The following is a 17,081-nucleotide window of genomic DNA, read 5'->3' as shown; positions in this document are numbered from 1 at the left end:
ACTGAAATGAGAGCGCATTCGGTAGGGAACAGAGGTTAATTGGCTAATATGAAGTTTGAAAGAGGAAAGCATGATGTTAACAACTACATTTCAACACATGATCAAGACAGAATGGCAAGAAAAATGCAAGTAGGACACAGAGAAAATGTGGATAAGTTAACTAATACTGGCCTTTACTTTACATTTCATACAATAAATAGACTGCATTAAAATTGGGACTTTGTCTTCAAACTGGTGAAGTATGTCTGGAAGGGGTTAAACACCCAAGTAAGGAAACTGAGTCCATCAGACTGTTGATGGAGCGGAGACTGCAGCACAAGACCACCCTCCAGCAAAATCGAAGATCCTTCCTTCTTACCATTTTGCTGCTGCCTGTGCAAAACCATCAGCAATATATATCCTTAATATATATCCTTAATTACTAAAGAAAAGCATCAGAAGGACTGATGAATGGGAAGAGGGTGGTGGTTAATGAAGTTGTATTGAATAGTGTAGGACCTGAGCATGATGTAAATGGTATGGAATAAGGGTTGGAATGTGCTGGGTTTGTCTGGGGTAGAGTTAGTTTTCTTCACTGTGACTAGTATGGGGCCGTGTTTCGGATTTGTGATGAACACAGGCTGGATAATATAGATGTTTTTGTTATTGTTGAGCAGTGCTTACACAGAGCCAAGGCCTTTTCTGCTCTTTTTACTGCTATGCTGGCGTGGAAGTTGGGGGTGCTTGGGAGGCTGGGAGGAGACACAGCCGGGACAGGTCACCCAAATTGACCAAAGAGATATTCCATACCATGTGACATCAGGCTCAGTATATAAAGCTGAGGGGAAGAAGGAGGAGGGGGAGGGACATTTACAGTGATGGCATTTGTCTTTCCAAGTAATTGTTACGTGTGATGGGGCCCTGCTTTTCTGGGGATGGCGGAACATGTGCCTTCCCATGGGAAGCAGTAAATTCATTCCTTGTTTTGCTTTGTGTGGCTTTTGCTTTCCCTATGAAACTGTCTTTATCTCAACCCACGAGTTTCCAGGCTTTTACCCTTCTGATTCTCTCCCCAGTCTCACCGGTGGGGCAGTGGGCGAGAGGCCGTGTGGGGCTTGGCTGCTGGCTGGGGTTAAACCACGACAGCTCTGTAAAGAACAGGCAGAGATCAAGAATTGAAAAGCGCAGCTTCAGGAGAGAGTGCAGGGAGCTACTGATGTACCTGATATGTAGAAACAGGATTGAAATACAAATTATCTTAGAGCAATTTAATTTAATTACCGGATCTATTCCAAATGGATATGGATTTCCAGAGTAGACTCCTGGGACTGCTGGATCCAACTGCAGCACCGTATTGTCTAGAAGCACGTCCTTACTACAAGAGAAAAGGGAAATGACCTTTGCAGCTTAATCTCTCCATCTAAGCCTACAGTATATTTATGTGAGGTGTGCTGAGGACTACCACATGATATCTGTATCCAACTCCAACCTCTCTATGACCTGTTATCCTGCACTTGTGTGCACGTGTGTGTGTAAATGGGCCTTACACGACAGTCTCCATCACACTGATAATTCTCTATGCATCAGTCCTGGACACCTGCAGATTTTTATGCACATCAGTGCCTGAACAAACAGGCGTGTTCCCAGGGACTCTACATTTCCATTTCAATAGCAAGTTCATCTGTGTGTGTCAGACAAAACCTCTGATTCATTCATGACTGCATCCACAGCAGGGATTTCTTCCCTTCCCCACACAAGCAGTCTTTCTTTCCAAGCCTATGTGCTCCATTTGCTGTGGTTTCACTTCTTTCCTACATTTAGCCACTTACTTCCAAGTGTTATTTTTAAACATGGGGATGATATGCCAGGAAGAACCAAAGAAGTTGAATGATTTGGAGAAGCAGTCGTTATAGATGAATCCAGTGTACATGGAGAATATGCCCATGAGCAGGATCAGGTAGCGCCCGCTGAAAAAGGTATTCCAGATCTGCAGGAGGAGAAGGCAGTGACAGTGACCAGAGTACCCACAGGTCCACCCTTGGCCAACAGGAGACGTGATTGTACTAATCTATGTACATACAATTATTCATAGGAGACTTTGAGTCCCTTAGGCCCATCCAGGTCTATGTGTCTCAGTAGTCACAATTACTTGCCAAATTTCTACCTCATGAGTATCTTCAAAGAATCTCCTCTCAGCCTTTGGGAGGCTGGATGTCCCCTTTATCAAATGGGGCTGATGAGTCTTTTTCTATGCTTAAAGGGTGCATCAGCTCCCTGGTACTCACCTCATTAGTGCTCTTCTGGGCCAGAAGGCTCTTCTCATTAACGACCATCCAGAGTGCAAAGCCCAGCATGACAGCACCATGGCCACAATCCCCAAACATCACCGCAAACAAGAAGGGAAAAGTAATGATAGTGTATGGAGCTGCAGAAAGCAAAGGATGAAAAGCTCAGCTCCTTCTAAAAAAAAAAAAAGGCCTCAGCAGGGAAGCTGTCTACCCCATCAGGCCATTCCCTTACAGCTGCTGCCCTTAAAGGCCTCCCTGATCCCTCCCCTACTCACCAGGCAGTCAGATCTAGTGCAGAACTAGCTTTACCATCAGAAAGATTGTCCATTTGTATGACCTGTATCTTCCTTGCAGTTTTATCCTTTGTTTCTTGTCTCACCATAATAAGCACCATGTAGAGAACTGCATTCAGTTTTGCAACGCCATAACGTACTTGAAGTTCTCAATCTGTTCAGCCTCAGACACCTGAGTTACTCTGACCCTTTTCCGTGGGTCCCAATTTCTAAGCGTCTCTTAATTTGCAGTGGTGTCTCTGAGATTCTCTATCAATGGTTTCACTCTTTTGTCAGGTCCTTTTGGCCTTTTTTGCCTCAACACAATGAGCTTAACTTACATTTGTCTTATGAGCTTCATTCTTTCCCTCAGAGCTGCTACCTCACCATTTTTTCCCCATCTCATATTTGTATAGTTCATTATTCCCATCACAAGAATGGGAAGAAGACCAACAGCCAAATTCTTTGCTTGAGAAAATACATGCCTATGCACCAAAGAGTTCCAATATGGTTCAGATTTCTTAATCAGCAAAGAGTACACATTTTAGGATGGTGACAGAGCTCAAAGACTTAACTTTGGCTCATGCAAGCCAGGTGCAGGTAGTTGAATGTTTCTCACCTGGGTTCATCTCCCTGTAGTTGCCCACACCATACGCATCCACAATGTTCTGAAATCCAGCTGTGAACTTGTTGGTCCTGTTGAAGGTGGGTGGTGCCATCCTGGTGTGTATGGCAGTAAGGATAGGGGCAATCGTAGAGCCACTGCGCTCCTGCAAACCCAGTGACAAGGGCAGACACAGTCAGAGTGGCTAGGAGAGAAAAATCAGCCCCACAACACCACAATCTGCGTCCAAACGTGCACAGGCAGCAACAAGAAAGCTGGGCTCAGGAGTTTTATATCTCAGCCCTTTCTCTAATATTCACATTTTTCTATTTTCTGTGCTATTGATTTGTTCAGGGAAAGACGCCAGTACTGCTGGCTCATGGACCAGTCACCTGCTGAGATTTAATGCTGACTTTAAACTCCCTGAGTCCAAGCGATCATACAACAACCTCAACTTAAAACAGAGAAGGTAGCCCCGCATTATGGTCACAGACAAGTCTGAACATATGCTCAACATATAAACAATGCAGTTTGGGTGAGAGCTTCTAGGACCCAAAATGTTGGTCTCTTACCATTCCTTGATGGAGAGCTCTTTTTATCCGGTCAGCATCAGCCACTGGGAACCAGATCTCTGCAATGACACACTGCTGGGTGACGTCGATGTTACAGCAATTCAGGATGTGGTAGATAGCCTTGATTTTCTTCACTTTGATCCCCCAGGACCACAAGTTGGCTGCTGCCTCATACAGCAGTCGTTGGCGATGGGACTCAGTTTGTGTTATCACCTGTAAGCATAGCATAGGCAGCACTCGAGATAGGGAAGCATGGGGGGCATGATCTTTTCAGTAGTTAATTGGAGAAGGTAGGTGGAAGAGGGTTGCAGAAAGGGAATGATTTGTATGAATGAGTAGGTGCACAATGCTGCTCACTAAGGACTCTCCCTGGATGGTCCTAAGTCACTACAAGCGTAGAGGAGATCACTGGGAGTTACTGAGCTGTGGAATTGGCTCCTTACCCAGTTGCTTATAGACTTGCCACATCTCACTACACAATCCCAACCTGACATCTCCCATAGGCAGCTCTGTGCCATGAACTTGGGGCGTATCACACCCCTGAGCTAGAGCCACAATGGCCCTGGAACCTCCATGCCTCGTGTGGCCACCACAGCGCTGCTGCATAAGTGAACGAAGGAGATAATGTGTTAGGAAGATAATCTGTGTGGTCTGCAGGTGCTAAAGAAGTTTGGCTGCCCATGATGCTCGGGAGTGAAAGCAGTCCAGTTTGGAAGCAGACTTGTGTGCAGGCTTGGCAGTCACAAGCATCCACAGAGTGGGTGACAGCAGGATGCCAACTGCCAGATGGACCACCTCAGGCAAACAGGGTTCCCATTCCTTCCTGCCTCAGGACCCACTGACTGTCATGTGTCACAATACACAGGCAGGAGTCCCTCCAAAAGGTGCAAAGTCCTGATACAGTGTACAAATATATAAGCTCCTGAGCACCCATAGCAACTGAACTTGTAGTTTTCAGCCCCATAGTAAATGTTGGAGACTTGTACTTCTATAACAGCAGTCTTGGGTTTCCACTGCTAGTGTGATAAGCACCCCAAGATTTTGTCAGTAAAGAAAACTTAATTTAAATATAAAAGAAATCTTTAGAGTCCCCTCTAAGACTTGTACTACAGTTGTGACTGAACAACTTTGCAAGCTGCTGAGGGCAAACCATGCTCTAAAGAGCTAGACTAATCTTGAACAATGGGCAATTTGGTTACAATACCTGTAGCCTGCTGATGATCTTATATTCCACTCTTTAGCCCCATACCATAAGGTCTAAATCTCTGGCCTTTGCATGGAGAACAGCAGCAAGTAGTTTTTAAGCCACTCATGTGGGATGCTTTCCCCCAACAGCTCCTGGAGGTTGTAAATGGGCAGAGCAGAGCGCAAGCACCGGCCTTTGCAACTGGCGGGGGCACCACTTCTGGGCTGGTGGCTTCATTCCCAGCCCCTGGCCAGCTCTGCACAGCCAGCTCCCAAAACAAGCCTGGGGTCTGGCTGTGGCCAAAGGGTTTCAGACAGGACAAGTATCTGGGCAGGTCCCACTTGCAGGGTTCAATCCTCAGTGAAGCTGCTGCCACTTACTGTGTTTAAATCCTCGATCCTTGTGTTGACTCCATCAAGCATTTCTCGGCGCTCGGTGGCAGACTCTGGACAGGGATAGACTGTGGCACGAAATCTAGCCTCAGTAAAAGAGAAGTGAGAAACACCATTTATTTGACTGAATTTTCTTCCTCTGTACTCTTCTCAGCTCAAAGGCAGGGAAACTGGACTTCATTCCTCATCGAGTAGTATACTCTTCTTACATACTATGCAGATGTGTCTGGTCTCACAGAGAAGTCAAAAAGGGTACACTTATCCCTTCATAAGAACAAAAATCCCTTCACCTGTTCTAGCTGAAATAAACCTCCCTGTCTCAGGTGACACACAGTAGCTGATATCATACAGTGGTCAGTAGTAACATGTAGGCACTTCCCTTATGCCCACAAGCTGCTTCAACTGCAAAGAATCCCAACAAAAGCCCACCCTGGCAAAGGCAGCCCTGCTAACACGGTAGCCAACAGATGTCCCTCTTGCACTGAGGCTGGAAAAATACCATGTCCCTGTCTCTGCACTACCCTCTCGCAGGCACTGGGAGAAGGCACCAGCTGAGCTACTGCCGCACTGCAAGCAAGCGCCCTTTGTGCCGGCAGGCTGCTTAAGTAATTAACCCTTGTAAAACAAACAAACAAGGAAACAAGCATAAACAAACAAAATACTATTTCCAAGATAAAACTGAAGGAGGATGGCTGGCTCTTGGCTTCTGGTCCACCTGTTTGGCTAGACAGCTTGGGAACAAGGAAAGGATGCGGGTAAAGGTTTTTAAACACCTGAGAGTGGTATCTGTCAGCTTAGATATGCCAGGTTAGTATAAATGCTTTTATAAGCTTCCCCCCAAGGTTCTATTTGGGACATTCAGCGGGTTTGTTTAGTGTGGTATAACAAGGACTAATGTGGGATTCTAAAACGTGAGTGAAAGTCTTACTTCCATGCAGGTATTGTACTCTGCTTCATCTATGGTATGCAACATGACCTTCTGTAGTACAGCTGCAAGTCATCCTGGTGTAGAGGTGCTTGCACTAGTACAGCACACTGCAGTACAGCCACTGTATTGATCCTGGTACAGCCAATTAGAAATTGGTTGCATGTCTCTCTGAAAAGTGTACAGCTACCTCTCCTGCCTGCAAAACAAGTCCCAGAGGACAATTCCTGCACGACAGCAGGCACAAGGAGCTCCCCCTAGGACCTTGCAGATCACAAGGTGCACTGCTGCAAGACTGCACCTGCAAGCCTGAACTGAGCTGAGTTGCTGCAGTAACTAAAACAGCAGAGATCCCTCCTTTTTTTCCTATTCAATTTGTTCAGTGATATCTAGTGCTTGTGCCACTCCTGCCACTTTAATATTGCCCAACAGATCTGCAGGAAGAGATCCCTCCTCTTTACTGAGTGGGGATCTTCTACCCACCTAAGGCAATGTGTTTCCACCACCCTGTCATGGAGGTATGCTGAGTTAGGGTTGCTGAAGGGCTGCCTTTCTGCACGTGAGCTGAATTAAAAGGCGATGTAATAGGGTCATAGGGGTCTATCCCTGCTTAAGAGACAAAAATGTTCAGGCTCTGTGTACAGATAAGCATCATATTCTGGCTTTGTCTGAGCACAGGATATTTCACCACCTGCTCTCCAAAATCAGTTCCAGCACACATACAAGTGAGGACAGTTGCAAATTGAACAAAACATGCTGCAGTTTCCTAGAGATCAGCCCAGAGCTGTATGTAATGACAGCACGTGCTCTTCAGCTAAGCTTCCCTTTCCAGAATTGAATTTCTCCTCACTCAACACCTGATATTCGTTTTCAAAGGTTATTCACCCCACCTAATTATTTCCATCTTCTTATTCTTCCCAGCTCTTAGTTCATCTTTAATAAGGATTTTTAATCAAACTTGAAAGCTTATTCCTCCATGCTGTACAGTTCCCCCGTTCCCAATAACTTTATTGCAGCAGTGCTGCTTTGATCTTTTAACAGCCATTTTGCATACTGAGTATCAGCTTTGCCCTAATGGCACACACATCTCTGAAAGCTCCAGGAGAATTCAGCAGGGAATCCTTACATCGATAAACCCAGTTTAGTATTCACATTAGCACCGAGGCAGCCGCAAGAAAAGGAGGAAAAGAAAAATTCTTACATTTTCCTCCTCCCTGCTCCCTCTACATCTTTCACTAATAAATTTGTGCACGGACTTAATACTCATGAAATTGGCAGACTAATGTTACCAATTAGAGTCAAGCAGGGACTACAAGCGTAACCTGAGGCACACAGCTCTGCAAACAAATCTAAGCCTGCCTTGCAGGAGACTGGCTAAGACCAGTCCCACGATTTTTGCAGGGTATTTACTTGTCATGAATGATGACCTAGTGCTAAGCAGAAATGTCCTGCTGGGGCTGGAATGACACTGCCATTTGAATTAGGTATAGTTAACCCTGCCTTGAAGATGGCCAAGATCAAAATGTCTTGGCCTGAGTACCAGGGACAGCTGATGGCCCACAGAGCACAAAAGGATTAATACATTTAGAAACCTGCCACTCAGCAAAACATCCTTATGTGTGTGTATATTAGCAATCAAAAAACTTGAAGAAGGAACATAAAGGATGATTTCAAGTGTAGCCTAATTAGCTGGCAACAAACCCAGTGCAGTAGGACTGCAAAGGGCATCCTGTGAATTTGTCTTTAGTAGGTATGTTTTCCTTCAGTTACAAAAGCCCAAGAGAAACCAGACTAAGTTCCTTTCTATGAGCCTACTGCCACATCCACACTAGTTCCCAAAAAATGATTGTGTCACGACCCCCCTGCAGGGATCTGCTCACATTTCCAGCACTGCCTGGCCCCTTGCTCCCACCTGCACTCCACTGCAGAAGGTTGTGCCTATGGTCTGGATGATTTTGGAGTCAATCAATAATGAAAATGCTGACAGGCACTGCATTGCTTGTTCTTTTACTCTCACCCCAGAAAAAAGTCTTGGGCTTTTGGCTGCAGGGAATTTAAAATGCTGCAGGGGAAAAAAATAATAATCCAAAATGAAGCACCTGCAGCACTCTGTGGGGTTGTTCAGCGGAGAGAAGAGAAGGCTGTGGGGAGACTTTATAACAGCCTTCCAGTACATAAGGAGGCCCGCAGGAAAGATGCAGAGGGACTTTTTACAAGGGCTTGTAGTGATAGGACAAGGGGGAGTGGCTTTAAACTGAAATAGGGTAGGTTTAGGCTGGATATTAGGAAGAAATTCTTTACTATGAGGTTAGTGAGGCACTGGCACATGTTGCCCAGAGAAGTTTTGGATGCTCCATCCCTGGAAGTGTTCAAGGCTAGGCTGGATGAGGCTTTGAGCGACATGGTCTACTGAAAAGTGTCCCTGCCCATTTGAGGGGAGTTGGAACTAGATGATCTTTAAGGTCCCTTTCAACCCAAACCATTCTATGATCCTATGATATGCAGGAAATTGTAATCCATAAAGAGAATGAGACTCACTGAAAGCTCAAAGACCACTGGCAGGAGCAGACTGATCCTGCACAGAGGCTGTGGCAGAACTCCCTCCATATCTGAGGTTCAGGATCAGAAATCAGTGACTGAGAGCTGGGAGTCTTCCCTCAGCTGTCCATGATTGCTTTATAGACAGATGCCCACCTCAGGAGGGCTGAATTCTCACAGGATGAGAGATTGCCATCCACTGCCTGTAGAAAATATCTTGGAGGGCCCAATTTCTAATGCAGGAATTGCTAATAGTCCCCAGGGTTCTGTCACTTCACAGGACTGCAGTCAGTTATCCCAGCTGCATGAAAGATCTACTTGTTTTTATTCTGATTAAAGGCAGGATGTAAGGAAAGACCTGCCCTGAGTGCAGCTGTCAGGGAAGAGCAATTGCTCACCCCCCCTCCCTGTGACCTTCTACAGCCTGCAGGCTGTCCCTTCTTGGCCAAGGGGCCATACCTGAAATAGGTTTGGTGACAGCAGACAGATCCTCTCCTCAAATCTGATTTACACTCCAACAAAGCCCATCGGTCATCAGTGTTATGAAAGAGTAACAAAATATTCAACCTGAATTATCTTTTCAAGATGCTTAACAGGGTGGAAACAAGTCAAGTTGCATGAAGCTTTCATTTCTCTCCTGGGCTCCTTCTCTGATTACACAGATATTGCTCAAAGGCCTTGGGAAAGGGTTGAATAAACTACAGCATCATCTTTTTATGAAGAAATGCAGGAAGGCTTGAGAGCAAGTTGGGGATTACCATGTTTCCAGTCCCCAAGTTAGGGCCCCTGATTTTCAGGGAAAGGGTGCTGAGTATTCCTTAAACAACAGCCCCCTTTTAGATGTTCCAAATTAAAAACCTAGCAACTGAAGCTCCCAAGAGCTGTAAGTCATTTTGTAAAATTTAGGATCTTGATTTCCAAGTGCCAAGGTGATGGATATCTTTCATGATTAGGAGCAGAAGAGCTGAGAAGGAGAAGGGAGGTTCTGGTGTCAGAGCTGACAGTTGGAGATCTAATCTCTAGTTCCAAATTCAGCCAGCCTGGGCTGCCAGGTAAACAACTCCATGGGAGTCATTGTGGCTTGCCCACAAGCCTGCCTTACCCGTCACAAATCTTCTTGATTTTTTGTTTAAGCTGCTCTCCTTGATAAAAGATAATGAACACATTCTTCTTCACCTCTTCTCTCTGCAACAAATTAAAGCAGAATTTAATGCACCCAGAGTCCTGTGCAGAAAAGTTGATGGGATTTTTTTTGGCAGCCTCTCCACTGGGTTGTTCTTTTCCCCCAGCCCCAGGTGAGGACAGCCACAGTCCATCTCCACAGTGGTCCCCACAATCCAGCCACCCTGCTAGGCCCCACATGCATCTTAACCAGGCAGGAAAAAGAAACCACCTCGATAGCAGCAAAAGGGGAAAGCAATGTCAAAGAAACTTCTCCCATCCTCAAACTTTCCCACTTTTCTTCTATAGGCTGCCTTCAGACACCCAGCTCCGGTGAGGCAGCCAGTGTTGCAGCATGGCCAGGGCACGAGTTTGGTTTCTGCAGGTCACAGCCATGGACGCAGGGCAGAGTAAAGCAAAACCAGGTTGGTACCTACTGTCACAGGGTCCTCCATGGGAGTATCCATTTCAGTGTACCTCAGGTAGATATTTCCCCTGCAGGCTCTCCACAGTAAACGCTCAAAGGGTATCATCCTTTCCCTCCTTATTACCCCTGCTGTGAATCTGAGCAGAGTTACAAGATAAATAAATTACAAGCCCATCCTAGGCCTTTTAGGACCTTGGTAATGCACACGATTTCACAATCTCGTGTTTTCTAGTCCAGGTTCTGCTGCTGCTGCAGGCACTTTTAGGAAAAACTTCATTCCTCAAGCCTGGCTTTTATGTCAACCTACTGATTTTATCCTATTGTTCTTTCCTCAAAAAAAAGACTTTCCTAGATCAACTGGTGAAGGAGAAGAGACAACTCAGGCCAGAAATGGAGGAATGGGTAGATGCTCAAAGTCACATGAACAGAGAGTGCCTGAATGACAGAGGCAGGAGAGAAATTTTGAAGTGGTGCTTTATCTTTACTCTCTTCTGTTTTCCATTTCCTGGAAAGCATTAGACTGCACCTCTGAAGTGCAGCATGACATGTTGGTATACACCCACCAAGGCCAATGCCCTGCAGACATAATCTCTGCTCATGATGGAGTTGAACAGGATTTCAGAACTACCAGCATAAGTAGATAAAAACACCAGCCTGGAAGAACAGCAGTGACTTTCATCACACCTGTCTGATGTGCAAAAGAAAGCTGTTTGAGTCTATGCTGTCCACCAAACTGCCATCAGCAATACACACAGTGGTGTTTCAACTCCCCTAACTCTCACTCTTAGAGCAACTTCCTATTGCTGGCAAAGCCCAGTGCAATCCCATTGCTTTTTGCTGTGGTTAGACACCCATGCCTGGGGTATCCAGATGTTTGAGCCCAAAAGTCACAGGTGAGATGCTGTAAGAGAACAATTTTCAGTCAATACTGGTCACTGGAATTGGTCCATTTGTCCCACTGACCCATAACCTGACCAAAGTTTCAATGATAATTTCTGAGGGCACACTTTCGACTTCATGCAACAGCTATACTGAAGAGGCTGGTGAGCAACCTCTGCTAAGAAGCTGAAGGAAACTGTGCCAATGTCACAGCAATGCAGCACAGGTGGGAAGTCTGGCCAAGCTGTGGGCCATCACCAATACACACCCCAGCTTGGCAGCTGCAGCAGCAGGATTGCTTCTCAGCTCCAGCAGTCCAGATGTGTCCTCACTGAAGAAATCATCCGGCAGATTGGTTTCTGCCTGGAAAACATTAGTTTTAAAAAGCAGTATTCAGCATTGCCAGTTTGAAAACTATATTCACATTTTTCTCCTGACATTTTTTCCCCTAAAGGTATCTTTCCACAGAGGTTTAGACCAAAGGAAAAACAATAAAAGTAAATCATATCTTAGCAACTGAAAAGCATAAATGCCATTTTCAAAGAGATCTGGGAGCCAAGTTCTTAAGCCCCATTGACTTACAGAACAATGCAGGCTCCAAAGTGACTGAGGTGCTTTTGCAAATGTATCTTACTGGCTTTTGATTGAAAATTAATAACAGCAACATACATCAAATGAAAGTGTCAGTACTTTTAAGAACCTTCCACATCTCTGCTGGAAGAACAAAGAGGCTTCTCACCTCAAAGAAGTCCTGGGTTTTCTTCAGCAGATGTTTGAGCTCTGTCAGTTCAAGGAAGTTCTGCTTCAGTGTTTGCTGGTTCTGGTTGGCTTCCAGAAGCTCAGCTTCAAGTTTCTCCAGCACTGTCTGTTTAGGGTCCAAGCATATCCAGAAAAACTCTGAAGCATACCAATGGCCCTTTATCAAGCTGATACCAAATAGCAAACTAGATATTTTTTTCCAGGGGAGACTGCAGAAATATTCAATGAGCACTTTGATAAACCCTTTTTGCAGGAAGATATTCACCAAGGCTAATGCATCAGGTTTCCTTTGCCAACATTCCCTACTGGGTGTGTTGTCCTCTTCTGACATTAGAGTTCTGATGCATCTGACCCAAGCACAGGCAGGTAAGTGGGTGTGTTGGGTAAGTACCTCAGCCTGTCTCAGTGTCTCTGAGGTTCCTCACAGGACATCTCAGACCCCAGGCTGGCTGGATGTCAGTCTACAGGCCAAAAGTTAGGTGAGGATGTGGGCCCAAAACAAACTAGGAAACCAGCTTGCTTGTGAAGCTGAAGCCCTTGGTAAGCATGATTTGTCTTCCTAGTCACCCACCTGTGCAGCGTTTTTAAATTACCCTGTCAGTAAACTGAAATTCCAGCTGGGCTATAATAAAGCATCCCTCGCACATCCAAAAGCAAGGCACAGATATTTGTGTCAGGCCCCAGCATTACTATATCACAACCATGCTCCCACCAGGACAGACAATACTGGGTTTTTTAGGCAGTGAAGCTGGTTCTAACATCAGCTCTCCTGGTAAAATACCCAAACCATTCTTATTCTCTCCTACAGGATGATGGGGGCATTCTATGAGAGTGATACTTTTCCATTAATATGTGGGACCTGAGGGGTGTTTCACAGGAAATGGTGAAAAGAGTGGGGTCCTTTAGGAACATGCGAGTAGGACCAGCCTTAACCTAACAGCTGAGAGAGCAGCTCGGGGAGCACCTCCTCAGGCAGGGAAAGCTGTGCCAGCCTCAGATACCAGATCCTTCCTTGCAAGGCAGAGCTCTGTTGAGCACATCACACAGACATCCTGGTGCACCGCCTCTTCTCTCCTTGGTGCACTCCAAATTCTGTACCTCCATATCAATCATCTCCCGAGGCAGGGGGGTCTCTGGGTACTTTTCTCGCTTGACTATCTCAACATCGTCTTCCATCTCATTTTCCAGAAAACCTACAAGGAAAGGACACATAAATCTCAATACAGAGCCATCCCTGCTGCATTGTCCTCGTCACCAGCTTGTTGCTCAGCCAGGACCGAGGTGCCCCATGGAGGTGTGACAAGATGCAATGATATACAAGGGCCATCATCGCAGTGCATATAAACAGACATCAAGAAATTACACCCAGCAACCTCCTTTTGCAGTGAAGAGGCTGTTTCTTCTGAAGTCATGGTGGCCACTCCCACCTGGACAGCCCCCAGCCCTGCCACAAGTAGCATAGCCCCCTTTATTTGGGGCAGTGAGCCCCACAGAAAGCTCAGGTTTCTCTCCTTTGCTCCTACAATGGCAAGTGCTGTCACTGTGGCTACAGTGGGCACCAGCGTTGTGGTGAGGAGAGTGCAGAGCTCCCAGGACACATGTCCACAGGACAACAGGCAACATGAGCTCTCCTGCTGGGGTTTTAAAGACTCATCCCCTGGGCCACAAGAAGTGTATGTGCCAACAGCTGGTGCACTGGTGTAAGAGTGAGGTTATTTGGATTAGCCTCCTGCCCAGCCCCAGATTTATCTTGTGATTTTATAAAAGCTAATTAACCTCTTTTCAGTTCAGTTAACCATTTTCAAAACAGGGGCAATAATTTATTGCCCATATGGGGTGAAGTGGTAATTAGCTGACGCATGGAAAACATTTCCAGGGGCTCAGATGAAAACATCACCATTTTGCCACTAATTCTGCTCCCCAGTGTGAGAGCACTTAAAGAAATAAATCCCACACCACCAGCTGGCAGGAAGCTGACTGCGTTTGACAAGCATTTACTTACGCAGGATCCTCTCCAAGGATTCGCACCTTCTCACTTCATTCACAAACTTTCTCTGGAAGCTGTTGACATTCACATTCAGCTAAAAACAGGAGGGAAAACAAGCCTGGGGCTGAAGGCTGCACACTGCTGTGCTCATTTTTAACATCAGCAGAGAATGAATGCCTTTGGTGCAGATGGCAAACACCGCTGCATCTGAGAGGCTCCCAGTGGCAGGGTAACACCATGGGCTTCCTTATGGCCAGGGACATGATGGCCTTACACTAGGTTCATTGCCCCACAACCTTGCTGTGACAGCAGGAGTCACAGAGGGACTCTCACTGAGAGAGCCCCTGTTTTCTGGTGATGGAAGGAATTGTTCTACAGTTGTGTGGAGGACATGCAGAGCACTGGATGGGGGGGACTCAGGGATGGAGGGGTTCTCGGCATCACAGTTGTTTTTCAGATCAGCCTTGGGGAAGTCCCATTTTCACCATGGACTTTTTGGCCACCCTCCAGATGCACCTTTCCCAAGTGCTTTGAGGGAAGGACAAGCACACCACAGGGCACATCTCAACATGCCAGCCAGGCACTACTCACATCTCTGAACTGGACCAGACCCAGCTCCCCAAGCTCAGCCACGCAGCAGTAGGCAGCCTCCACCTGAAGGAAGAGCTGCATCAGGCTCATCTCCTCACTCCGGAAGACCGAGGCCATTTTGCCTGCTCTCCTCTGACCTGGATGTCTCTAGGAGTCTTTGTGGCAGCACCACAGTGCTCCTTGCCCAGGGAGGTGCCAGACACTGCAGGAACATTGGAAATCACTGAGTGAAAGTGCTGCAGATAACCCAGTGCTGCCCATCATGTCCTCCTAAAGGGTTTCTTCACCTCCTAAGAGCCTCCTTGAACCCACATGAGGCTTCATCCCACCAGAGCAGTGATAGGTGCTAAGGTATGTGTGTACCATGGGGAAAGAGGGGAATCACCAGTCCCCTGTGACAGATGGTGAGAAAACACCCTCCCCTATTCTCTGCTGGACCTAAGACCCTTCAGACCACTGCACTCAGGCGCTTTAGTTGGGTTTTGGATGCTGAGCTTGTAAAGGATTCAATTTCTCTTTGCCTTAAACACACAGACAAAAAAAAAAAAATCATTAATTTTGCCTTGCAATTAGACAAGTGAAAGAGGCCTGACTGGTTTTTATCACTTTCACTGGTAGTGTGAACGCAACATTGCAAACACATCTGGAGCATGTTATATGGGCGTGAGAAGAGTAGACTATTGTATTTAAATTAAAACAACCTTTGAGATTTCAAAATAATTTTCTCCCCATAAAGGATTGTTTTCAAAATGAGATACATGAAATAACATGTATTAACAAAAGTTCCTCTCATCTCTATGCTTCTTATTATTTACTCAGAGTAACCTGAACATACAAACTGCCTTTGGTTGTTCTCACACAAAATTAACTGATTAGCATGCACAAACAAGGTAATTATCCTTTCTCAGAGAAAAACATGCGAGTAGATACACTTCTTGCATGCATTTAATTTTGTAGCAAGCTTACATTTTATAAATAGCAAAACAAAATCCCTTTACAACCTCACTTCTATTTGTTGACAGAGATGGCAATTCAATTGTCTTTAATGCCTTCTCTCTTCATAAACCTTTTCTTTCAGCATTTTTTAAAAACTGTGGATTCTATGAATTTTCTTTATAATATATGACAGATTTATCTTAAATCTGAAAGAAACATTTTGCAAGATATTAAAGGCTTTTTTAACAGCAGCACCATAGTCGCAAGTCTGCATTTACTCAATTGTCCTGGGAGTTTTCCTTGTCTTACTTTTGGTACCCATTCACTCAAAGATTTAAGATGTTGAAAATACAATATATGACAACTAGTAGCTTGTTACAAGAAAACATCATGTGCCAGCTCCAATAAGTTGAGTAAGGATATAAATTTTAACTTGTTTGGACATTTTTCAGCAAACTGTATTTTTCACAGGGAAAAGAGACAAAAGCTACAATAGTCTCCCACTACTCATGCAATTAAGTAAATCTCATTTTCAAAAAGTTTAAAAGATCATCAAAATATCTTAATTTCTCGAGACTGAAAAGTGTGAAGAAACAATAATTTAAAGCAGTTTGTATTTCTAAAGCTGTGGTTAGCTTCCACAGAAAAATGTTACACCTTTACAATTAAAAGAACAAAACTCAAATGAGTTATTTAGAAACATCTTCGTTAAAATGCTTCCAACCATCAAAACCCAGGGTTCTATTTTTCCTTGGTAATCAATCAGTGAAAACCCCAAAAGCTCACTTTCATCTTGATTTGGAGGGGGGGGGGGGAAGAAAAACCTCTTTCCAGCCTGGAAACCCTTCCCAGCCCCGCTGCAAGGAAGGCAGAGTGTTCGCCCCTTATGCACTCCTACAAATGCAGGAGGCTCGCCCAAAAGCACTTGCTGCCAGCCATGCCTCTACCAACACCACCTCCCCCCCGCTAGCACCCACCCCTAAGTTTTCGCTTTGGTAGAAGAACAGTTAATTGAGGAATCACTCACACTTCCCCCGGTCGCTATTTCCCAGCAGTCCTGCACTGCATTAAAACGCATTAAAAGGAACAGTGTAGATCAGTGTAGATTTCGGGCAGTGTAGATCCCGGTGCTGTAAGCTGCTGTGGGGAAAGTGCCTCTGGGGTTTACCTTTCAGCCACCACGCTCCTTTCTGTCAGCCCCTCTGCCCAGGGCAGGGGGGAGCTGTCCCCTGGGTTTGCCGGGTGTCCGTCAGGCGATGACAGCGGGGCTGTGCTCTGGCATCGCTGCGGGCACGGCGCCGGGCGAGGAGGGCGGCGAGCGGAGCGCCCTGGCCACCTGTCCCGTGTCGCACAGGGCACGGCAAACCTCGTCTTTTAAGGTCAAAACTGGTCTGGACCAGAGAAGGGAAACCCTTTCTAGCCCTAAACAACCCCCAGGTGGACTGGACCCAGCGCTGTCTGGCTCGGTCACAACCTCTGTGTCAGGTCTGTGACAAGTGCGAGGCGTTTTGTGGCTTGTTGAGACCAATAACAGATGGGGCAATGCAGGCTCACACCGCCCCGGCCGCCCCAAAACGGGCGAGAA

The 17,081-nt window shown here is 45.9% G+C and overlaps 1 protein-coding gene across 3 annotated transcripts in view; it reads right to left on the bottom strand.

Annotated features, from left to right (window-relative positions):
• The window catches only part of ATP6V0A4 (ATPase H+ transporting V0 subunit a4), a 31,192-nt gene extending 14,215 nt beyond the window's left edge, over positions 1–16,977 (bottom strand). For 2 of the 3 annotated variants that reach the window (XM_027680514.1, XM_027680512.1), the window contains exons 1-14: positions 16,665–16,977; positions 14,561–14,762; positions 13,985–14,063; positions 13,081–13,175; positions 11,963–12,088; positions 11,492–11,586; positions 10,355–10,481; positions 9,859–9,941; positions 5,282–5,375; positions 3,716–3,928; positions 3,159–3,309; positions 2,265–2,404; positions 1,809–1,966; positions 1,261–1,354 (exon numbers count right to left, since the gene is read on the bottom strand). In XM_027680514.1, the coding sequence (XP_027536315.1) occupies positions 1,261–1,354; positions 1,809–1,966; positions 2,265–2,404; positions 3,159–3,309; positions 3,716–3,928; positions 5,282–5,375; positions 9,859–9,941; positions 10,355–10,481; positions 11,492–11,586; positions 11,963–12,088; positions 13,081–13,175; positions 13,985–14,063; positions 14,561–14,677 (1,572 nt within the window). In that variant the 5' untranslated portion in view covers positions 14,678–14,762; positions 16,665–16,977. Of the gene's footprint in view, positions 1–1,260; positions 1,355–1,808; positions 1,967–2,264; positions 2,405–3,158; positions 3,310–3,715; positions 3,929–5,281; positions 5,376–9,858; positions 9,942–10,354; positions 10,482–11,491; positions 11,587–11,962; positions 12,089–13,080; positions 13,176–13,984; positions 14,064–14,560; positions 14,763–16,320; positions 16,337–16,664 lie in introns of those variants that run through there. The other variant, XM_027680513.1, reaches the window with a different exon arrangement.
• Between the last annotated feature and the right edge of the window lie 104 nt (positions 16,978–17,081).

Source organism: Neopelma chrysocephalum, unplaced genomic scaffold (assembly GCF_003984885.1).
Source record: "Neopelma chrysocephalum unplaced genomic scaffold, ASM398488v2 Primary Assembly neopelma1_59, whole genome shotgun sequence".
NCBI lineage: Eukaryota > Metazoa > Chordata > Aves > Passeriformes > Pipridae > Neopelma > Neopelma chrysocephalum.
Note: the sequence above shows the minus strand (reverse complement) of the source record. Positions and strands in the feature narration are given on the sequence as shown.